The sequence below is a fragment of the Xyrauchen texanus genome, chromosome 10 (genome assembly GCF_025860055.1).
Source record: "Xyrauchen texanus isolate HMW12.3.18 chromosome 10, RBS_HiC_50CHRs, whole genome shotgun sequence".
NCBI lineage: Eukaryota > Metazoa > Chordata > Actinopteri > Cypriniformes > Catostomidae > Xyrauchen > Xyrauchen texanus.
In genome coordinates this window covers 34,192,487-34,202,582 of record NC_068285.1, presented here as the reverse complement: position 1 = coordinate 34,202,582, position 10,096 = coordinate 34,192,487, and the positions used below count along the sequence as shown (strand labels likewise).

The following is a 10,096-nucleotide window of genomic DNA, read 5'->3' as shown; positions in this document are numbered from 1 at the left end:
GAACTTTAGCATTATGACAGTTCTTTGAAATGATATTAGAAAAATAGCTTGATCTGGCTAATTTAACTGCTCTTTGAAATTTAGTCAAACAGTCTCTCAAAATTTCATTGGACACTTGTAGTTTATCTTTAAGCCACTTTCGCTCAGCCTTCCTGCACTCCTGCCTAAGAGCACGGGTACTACTATTCAACCAGGGCTGAGCCTTGACTTTTTTCTTCCTAATTTTTAATGGAGCCACAGTGTTTAAGATGCCAGAACATGACAAGTTGAACTGGGAGACCAAATCCTCAGGCCCCATATCAGAAAAAGGAGACTCCAGCAGTGATTTCAGTGGAGAAACATTAAAAGCAGCTGAAAAACTACTAGCAGTAGAGTGCAGAATAACATGTGCGCCCATTTGCAGCACACAGTCAAATCCACGCGCTGCTGCTGTTCAAAGAGTGGGCGGGTATATAAACATTGATGTGTAACAGGTAGGCTAATATTATCATTCCCTGCATTTTCAAAAGGACACTGAACCAAACTCCTCTGCAATGCCCCTGAACACATGCGAATACCAGCTGCTCTTTCTGATCTGTTTTCTGATGAAAAGCTGTCATTCTTTCAAAAACGACGGCACTGAAGTGTTTAGTGGGCATCTGGTGTCATCATCTTCATCCGTCGAGACTCCGAATAATGCCTCTTTAAATCGAGCGCGCAATGGGGGAAGACGCGCGGACACCCGAGACCCAACCGGTGCGTATCTGACAAGTTCACTCTTATGTTTTTACTATTGCTTTTATTTTGTCCAACCAATGATCCAAATCCATGATAGCGTAATGATATATATTTAACGCGCAGTTAAATATTTTTGTTGCTCCATTTGCACTTTACTTTTGTTCATGTGTTATGACACATATGCACTGAGTAATAGCCTACTAATAAATGACACTAATATATGTCTAATAAATACACAAAATACATATAAAAGCTTTCTAATATACTAATACATTTACATAATTGTGTAATTATTTTGTAAATTGTGTTCTACTGTCATCACGTTTGTAATTAATTCATATGTCATATGCAGTTTGTGCAATGTGCACACTTTTAAAAAAAGTCTGTAATTTTACCTGTAAAATACTATAAAAATGCAGAAATAAAAACGTTAATTAATTAAGGAATATTACCTGTAAATTATACCATAAAAAAAAAGACAATAAATGTTGTAAAAAACAAATTTTTATGGAAAAATATGATTTTCCTGTATAATTAATGGTAAAAATTTACATTATATTTAACAAGAAATTACATGTACTTTTTACAAAACAATATTGTAAAAAATACAGTAAAAAACAATAATTGGGACTTCCCACAATTCCTTGCATGACCCATCATATTTAATTATATTTTATGGTAATAGTCATGTTTCTTCTTATTTTTAAGAACAGTTATGTATTTTGGGGTGTTCTGTGTTTAATTTGATGTAGTTGAGTTAATGTTTATTGCATTGTTTTAATTTCACATGCTACTCTGGTGGTGTTTAGTGTTTGTGTGAGTGACACTGAGCACTGTTTCTTCATGTTTATTGGACATTGTTCCTGTTACAGCCACTATTGATGAACTTTGTGTCATCATGTGCTCTTCTGTAATTCTTATTTAATTCTATTATGACAGAATCTTTTACAGTGCCATTGTGGTCATGTAAATTACAATAGTTTTAAACTGTAAATATTACAGGTTGTTCTGTTTATATATTTACTGTATTTTTTTTCATAATTGCTCTGGCTTTCTGTTTTTATTTACAGTGCACATGTTGTGTAAAGTGTTAAATGTATATTGTTGTCCATCCACAGCTTTTTAAAGTGTGACATTTCTTTTGCAGAACAGCACCAGGTCGGTTGCAGGGAGCTGAGATCCACTAAATACATATCAGATGGCCAATGCACTAGCCTGAATCCTGTGAAGGAGCTAGTTTGTGCCGGGGAATGTCTCCCCACCCACCTGCTGCCCAACTGGATCGGTGGAGGTCTTTACTGGAGCAGAAGGGATGCACAGGAGTGGCGCTGCGTCACAGACCGCACACGCACCCAGCGCATTAAACTCAAGTGCCAGGACGGCAGCACTCGCACCTACAAGATCACTGCTGTTACATCCTGCAAATGCAAGAGATACACGCGCCAACATAACGAGTCCTCTCATGCATCTGAGAGTCCCTCAAAAGCGCATTCACTCCAGGACCCTGGGAAGAAAAAGAGCAAAAATAAAAATGTAAAGCGTAAGCCTAAAAAACAACTGATCTGAGCTATAATGATTCAGACTTGACCAAAACAACACTGCTCCTTGAAGGAAAGTGACTTTGAACTACAATGACAGCAACTTGGATTTCGACAAGATGTACAGCTGTTTTTCCTTGGTTTCAGATGTGGACTCTTGTTTGACTGTGCATACATGTATGCAAATGCTTGTGTGTTTGTTTATTTTTGAGAGTAGCTTGGGGTGTGCTCTTTGTAAGTCTAAAATGATTTATGATTTATGAAAAATAATCAATATATATAAACAATGAATACATGTGACAGAAAAAAGTTACATCTCCATCATATTAGCAATATTAGAGATTAACCATTATTAATACAGCTGCCCTAAAAGTGTTTGTACATTTAAGTCAGACATAAAAGTGTATCAATGTTTTTGCATTTGATAACAACATTTTAAGCCAAGTGGAATGTATCTGAAAGATATAGCACAAGCACAAATTTCAAGCAAAATATTTCACAAAATGGTTTGTTGGTTTGATACATTTTTAATTTATATTATGTCTGTAGTTAATGCGATTAACTACACTTGTGGTTACTCTGCTAGAGCACCTAAGGGTAAATTACAAAACAGCCAAAACAACTGGGATCAGTTGGTTAAAAATAAAGTCAAGTGAAGAAAAGTGAAGTTAGTTCTGAGGAAATGTCTTGCGTCATTATAATTGATATTTTGATGTGTCACTAGTGTCCAAAAACTTTTTGGAGCCACTGTTTGCGAATATTTGCATTTCATATTCAGTACTTTTCTTTTAAAGAATTACATCTATATATTTTTTATATAATAGTTAGTTGATGAACATTTTAAGTTCTCATTTATAAAGTTGCAACTTTCATGTACAGAGTACAATAAATCAAGTTGTTGACATAAGCTGGTTTGTATCATTATTTTGGCAATGTTTATGAAGTGGAGACCACCAACTGTAGCTGAAGGCAAAGTTGTAGAATTACATGGACAGACAGTAACTATGCAACAAATGAAGAATTAGTTGAAGAGGTGAATTCTTTCTCACTGTGTTCGTAATTCTACACTGCATTGTTGTGAAGTGTTGCCCTCACCTGCAGGCACATCAGCAATTTTTTGGCGGCAACATGTTAAAGCTACGTTATTGTATCCTGTATCCTTTCATTTTGCCATTCTAAAAGTCATGTTGCTGTGCCTCAGGTTATATTTTCAAGTTATGAATCAGATTCCTTATGTTATTAATCCAGGAATGCAGAAAGAGGAAGGTGACACCTCACAGATTGCAAGTTATTGGAGAATCAGAGGCAATCACATGGCACAAATGACACAAATTAGACAAAAATAAAAAAAACAACTGCAACGTTTTACTTGCCCTACTGTAATAATATTTAGTCAAAGTCAAGTCTCAAATGAATTGTTTACATGTCTAAGTCAAGTCTCAAATCAAGTTTCCATCTCTGTCATAATGCATTGAGTCTGGTCTTACGAAAAAATATTGTAAATCGTGTAAATATCACTGACAAACTAAGGTAGGTCAGACCAAGAGTCAAAGAGAGGAAGCATTTAAAAGATGTCTAGTTGTGTTTATGGAGTGTTGACAACAGTCAGATGTTGGTCACAGCAAGCACAATCTGATTCTATGTCTTTACAATTATCCTTGACAACAGATTTACCTGCAGAGATACAGTACAAGGACCACCTGCTGTTATGTAAAAGCTCAATTACTAAATACGCCCCCTAAAGTAAGGGTTGCTCTGTTGCACAAAAAAAAATCAACCAACTGCCCACGTACTATGGTATTTCAAACACAAGTTCCTGCTTGATAATGTTTTATGTGTTCACTCAAGATTACATCATAAACATCAGTGTAACCCAAATACTTTCAAGGTGAAGTAGGTAATTTATTTGATGTTAAAATACCCTCTCCGAACCCCGTTTACTGTGCAGATACAATTAAATACTGAGTAACAACTATAACCATTTGTAGGTTGACAGACCCTTACAATATATACACTGGTTCACCAACATGATCACACAGGAAATTGACATGTTGCTTCTGAATGTTTTTGTACCTTGCATTCACACCCATGGACCTTGTTCACAATAGCGCCATCTATAATTTTTTTTATGGGAATGACAACGAGGCTGTGAGGGATAGGTTGTTTCCACTGATGAAACATTGAAAAAACATCTTTCCAAGAAATTTCATTTTCACTCCAGAGAACATGAGTTGGTAAAAATTAAATGTGATGATGAAGTTTAGTCAGTAGATGCTATTGAAGAGACTGTAAGTTACATTTTTACATTTCCAATTGACATTTTATGCATTTGGCAGATGCTATTATCCAAAGCAATTTACAGTGCACTTATTACAGGGACAATCCCCCCGTAGCAATCTGGAGTTAAGTGCCTTGCTCAAGGACACAATGGTGGTGGCTGAGTGGATCGAATCAGCGACCTTCTGAAAAACAGTTATGTACTTTAGCCCACTACGCCACCACCACTAACCACATAACCACACAAGTTACTTCACAGCCTCAGTCGAATTACTGACTAAAGCCCTGTTCACACTGCAAACAACATTGCCGCTTGGTGTTGTTAGACTCTGTACTATCTGCCGCCAGTGGGCATTCCTGATATTGCTCTAACGTTATTGGTGGACTGCACATCTGGCCATAGTAGCTTTTGAAATGTTAATTACAAAGATATCATTATAATTTGAGAAGGAATCAGTTCTCTTGCCTCTAAAAATTAACATTCTGCAGGGGAGAGCATTTTATATAAGCTGCAGCTCAGTGCATCAGATTATTAACAAGATGAACATTAAAATATGAATCAATCTCACTCAGAATGCCACCAGTTTCTGACACGGTTTTCCAGGCATAATTGTTTTATTATATTCATGCATTTGATTACAGCCAAATGATATAGAACAGTGGATCAGGAGATGAATGACGTGAGCTCCGCTGTCTTCACTCTTATTGGTAGACACACCCAAATGTCGCTCACCAATTGCATGAAGTTGAACTTTTCTCAACTTTGTCAACTGATTGTTAAAGCATCAAGTGTTTTTCCTCTAATGATAACTGAGCATATCTATCATAATGTAAACTGCTGAGCACAACTTTTATCAAGCAATTGATTTTCCTAGATCCCTGGCAGACTGCAGTATTTCTACTTTAAGGTCTGTTTCTTAAACTCTACATGCCCCTCTCTGAAGAGAAAAACAAAAGCAAAAAACAACTGCCCCACCACTTTATAAGAGTTCCTAGGAATTAACAATCAGCATATGGTAGCCTGTCTTCCTCCCAAGAAACTTGCCGCATTCATCAGTGCATGTCCTCTTTCTTCTCTGCAAATCTATATAAGCTACTACTTTCTCATTAGGACACCTAAAATTTGCACAAAAATTATTCCCCATGGGCGCACTTTAAGATCCAGACTTCTCAAGCTGTTTAAATCAGTTCCAAATCTTCAGGAACTCGTAATTCTCTATCAGGGCTTCCAGTCAAACATGCTTTTCTGGGCTTGCCTCTAAATTACACTTATTTTTGGAAGTAGTCTGTGAATTGGTGTGCATGTAAATGTGCTCTATGATGAATTCAAAACTAAAGGTACTAAACATTTTACAGATGCAGCTCCCTCTACTGTGTACTGTGGAAATGGTGGTTTGCAGAACTCAGCCATCCAAAATAATTTATCTTGCTCCTGAGTCTAAATCATTGCACTCTTTGAATTCTAACCCATCCTAACCACGTGCCTTATGTTGGGTGAGGTATGTCAAGGTAATGGATCACTTTCTTATGCGACAACCAAGCTTCGGTTAATATTAGTATTAAAGTAATTCCTCGATTCCCCCTTATCAGTCGTTTAGTTTGTAGACTCAGCTAGACTTTTTTTAGAGTTTTATATAATAAGATCTCTGACACCTCTTTTTTATTCATGACGACCACTGGCAGATATGAGTTCAGGAATGGAAAATCTGAACTAAAATGAATAAATAAATGGGTCACTGGTCTTTAGCAGCTTCTGAATATTACATCATGCCCAGTTGCTAAGACATTCTGAATGCTCAAAAGCTCAAGAGTCTTGACTCATCACTTATCCAGTTGCTCAGTTGGTTGCCGGAACATGCTGTTGGCAACGTGTGATAGTCCATCGTCTAAACCCTTGCTCTCAGCAGGGCTCCTAGTGCAATTTAAGTTAATATAGTATCTACATGTTCCTTACTAGTCACTTAGTTTTAATCAGTCTTACACCTTGTTATCCAGGCAACTAGATAACCCCATCAGGAACACAAAATCAACAAATGTAGGGATACATGGCCAGCTAAATGCAAAAGAAATCCACATGTCTCTTCTTGTTTCTGAGCCAACAGCAGCAGCATATTGATTCATGTCAAGCATAATCACCATGCGTAAAGCAGATGTAGTGTACCAAAACCAAACCTACTCCACTGTCATTACCATCAATAAAAATCTTTAATCCAATTTTGAGAGTTGTTCAAACTGAAATGACCATTATGTTCAGTTAGGAAACTCTACCTGACGGGGGCTGAGAGATCGAACAGGCACACCTCTCTCTACGCACCCAATCAGAAGTTTTTTCCCTGTAGTAAAATTATATAAAACTGGTACTTACTGCAAGCAATAGACCAGTAACCTGCTACAGCATCGCCGTTGCATATAGAGTTCTCACTTCACCTCCCCAGCACCACCTGCCTTGATTTACTTTATGGGGGCTTTATCTTGATGTTTGTACAGTAGCAGCAGAATGTCTCTTCTGTCTCAGCAGCATCATGTTTCTACTGATACATAAATCTACTGATTTAACCACTAGAGCAGGGGTCCCCAACTAAATTGGCAAGAGGTCCACTAACCTGATCAGCCCAGTAAACGAGGGTCCGGACATGCAAAAACACCCGGCAAAATAAGTTTTCTTTCATTTTATTAAATTGTAACCATGTCAACAAATTTACAAAATCTTTGACAATAAAATCTTTATCTTTAAATGTATTCAACTGATTTTGTTGAAATTCATTCAAGTATTATTTCATTTTAGTGCAAATATTCAAATGTCAAACCTTTCAACATCAATAACAGCAACAGGAAGCATAAAAATAAAGACTGAAATTCAGAATCTTAATATATTAGGTGCAAATGATTTACCTTCATAACTACTCAAAGAAAAATGCATTTAGTGTTGTGAACAGCTGCTATTGCACATAAACTTGCAAACATTGCACTTCAAAAGTGCAAAAGGGAACAAATAATGCACCTCATAATGCATTATATAAAAAAAATGTAAACAATACTTCTATTAGTACAACAAAAAATAAAGTAAACATTTTTGTAAACAAGCTAGTTTTTAAACTTAGCTCAGTTTGAGAAATTTGCATTGGCACTGGCAGCCAATCTCTTAAATCTGGATAGGAATGGAGTCAAAGCAATTCTCAGACATCCATGCACATGGTCATTGGTCAGTTGTGAGCGGTACTTATTCTTAATGATGTTTAGCGTAGAGAAGGCTGACTCGCATCTATAGGTAGAGCCAAACATTGTTAATGTGTACACTGCCACTTTGTTAAGTACAGGAAACTTTGCCTTTGGCACAGTCTGCAGCCAAAATGTGACAGGGTCAGAGGATTCACATTGCTCTCTTAACACTACATCAGCCTGTAAATCTAATAGCTCCATTTGAAGGGCCTGTGCATTAGCCCACTTGTACATATGTACTGCCTCCTTTGAGAAAGAAATAACATTCTTAACAAAAAATGGACTCCTAACAAAGAGCATCAGCTGATCTCCCAATGCAAAGCCATCAAAGCGAGCCTTAAAGTTTTCAATCAACTTTTGGATAAAGTCAGAATGAGCAGTGACATTGATCTCCTGTATCTCCTTCATTGAAGGAAAATGTGTACAGTCCTGCTCAAGATCCATTTTCAGAATGTCCAGTTTCCTCTGAAAAGACTGGACTGCAGCCACCAAGTCACACACAGAATTGTCTTTCCCTTGAAGCTTCAGATTGAGGTCATTTAAATGCCCTGTGATGTCAACCAGAAAGGCCAGTGTGTCCATGTTACTTTCCTCTTCTAAAAAGTGCAAAAACACATGAGCCTTGTGATTTTTTTGTTGTGCAAGGAAATCTTTAATTTCTTTTCTTATCTTCCAAAAGCGAGCCAGCACTTTTCCTTTACTCAACCATCTGACATTGGAGTGCAAGTGCAGGTCATTGTCAGGAGCATCTACTTCTGCTAAAAACTCCCTGAGCAGACGATGCTGGTGAGCTGATGAAGCCCTGAGAAAGTTAACTAGTTTGGTGATGGTGTTCATAACTTCTGCGTGGTGCTCTGAAAGTGTGGAGCAGAGAACAGACATGTGGATAATGCAGTGATATGACAAGAGCTCTGGGTTGTCCTCTTTCAGTCGACTGACTGCACCTTTTTCTCTTCCCATCATAGACGGGGCCCCGTCAGTGGTGATGGAGACAACATTTTTTACATCGATTCTCCTCTGTGTCAGCATTTCCTTTATGGCCAAATATATGTCCTCTCCCCTGGTGTGCGTTTTTAAAGCTGTGACACCTAAAATGTCCTCTACAAATGTTTTAGTCTCCTCATGATGGAATTGGACATACACCAAGAGCTGAGCGTTGTCACTTACGTCAGCTGATTCATCAGCAGCTAACGCAATGCACGGGGCACTTTGGATGGCGCTGTCAAGCTGGGACTGCACATCTTCCGACAGTAGCTCAGCTCTTCTTGTTGTTGTTGTGGATGATAAAGGAATCTGACGAACCTTTTGTTTTAGCTGCTGTCCTTCTTTACCCTCAAACAGCGTGTCTGCCAACGCCTCCATACATTCTTTCACCATTCCGGAGTCAGTAAAAGGCTTTTTATGTTTGCCCAAAATCCACTGTACTCGAAGTGAGCACTCGTAGGCTCGTTGCTGTGCTGTAATGGACTGTGTTATCACCCGTGTTGCACGCTCATACTGTCCGTTCAGTTCACAAATTTTCCTCGTCCTCGCGGGTGATCCTGGCGGGTAATTTTCATTGAAAGTTTTGTGTCTTGTCTCGAAATGCCGCTTGATGTTTCCACTTTTAACAACAGCAACAGACTCGAACAAATAAGACACACGGGCCTCGTAGAGCTCGATGACGGCAAAATGAACGCGTACGCTTCAGTCCACTCATCTCGAAAGATGCGGTTTTCAGAGTCCACTTTTCTAATTTTTGACAAAGCCATAATAATCCATTCACGAATATCATAGTAATGTGTGTACAAGCCAAAGTTTGTGATCTCTCCGGACCCGGCTCTTGCAAAGGACCTGACACAGACATAGCTGCCCGCGACGACGCATACCTGTTCAAAAATTACTTTCGGTAAAAATTAATTTTTATTTTTTTTCCAAAACTTTTAACAAAAATGTTTAGAGGTCCGGATAAAAAGGTATTGGGGTCCGGACCTGGACCCCAGTCCGCCAGTTGGGGACCCCTGCACTAGAGTCTTATGGATTATTTTTATGCTGACTTGTGTTTGTTTGTTTGTTTGTTTAGCTATAAAAGTTTGTCTTGCCACCCTTTCTCTTGCATTGTATGGACCTACAGAGCAGAGAAATTCTTCTCAAAATCTTAATTTAAGTTCAACAGAAGAAAGAAAGTAATACACATCTGGGGTTGCATGAGGGTGAGAAAATAATGAGAATTGTAATTTTTGGGGTGAACTTTAAGAATTTTAAGGGCTCTTGTCAGATCTGGATGAATTTGTCAATAAGAAGAGAGGTTTGGAAACATTTCTAGTAATTATTACATTGAAAACATGAAAATGTCCCATAAGGAC

At 38.0% G+C, this 10,096-nt stretch overlaps 2 protein-coding genes across 2 annotated transcripts; one reads left to right on the top strand and one right to left on the bottom strand.

Annotated features, from left to right (window-relative positions):
* Positions 1 to 533: 533 nt before the first annotated feature.
* On the top strand, positions 534 to 2,283 carry LOC127651059 (sclerostin domain-containing protein 1-like). The gene is made up of 2 exons (XM_052136763.1): positions 534 to 735; positions 1,865 to 2,283. Exons 1-2 carry the CDS (start codon positions 534 to 536, stop codon positions 2,281 to 2,283), a joined length of 621 nt encoding a protein of 206 aa, XP_051992723.1.
* A 5,351-nt stretch (positions 2,284 to 7,634) lies between these two features.
* On the bottom strand, positions 7,635 to 9,128 carry LOC127650108 (SCAN domain-containing protein 3-like). The gene has a single exon (XM_052135305.1). The coding sequence runs from the start codon at positions 9,126 to 9,128 to the stop codon at positions 7,635 to 7,637; it is 1,494 nt and encodes a 497-aa protein (XP_051991265.1).
* Positions 9,129 to 10,096: the final 968 nt, after the last annotated feature.

What these genes read in the sequence shown, in the direction of transcription:
- LOC127650108 (XM_052135305.1), bottom strand. Translation starts at nt 9,128, where the DNA reads ATGGTGAAAGAATGTATGGAGGCGTTGGCAGACACGCTGTTTGAGGGT.
- LOC127651059 (XM_052136763.1), top strand. Translation starts at nt 534, where the DNA reads ATGCCCCTGAACACATGCGAATACCAGCTGCTCTTTCTGATCTGTTTT. An exon ending in GGACACCCGAGACCCAACCG is followed by an intron (nt 736 to 1,864) that starts GTGCGTATCTGA and finishes TTTCTTTTGCAG; the next exon opens with AACAGCACCAGGTCGGTTGC.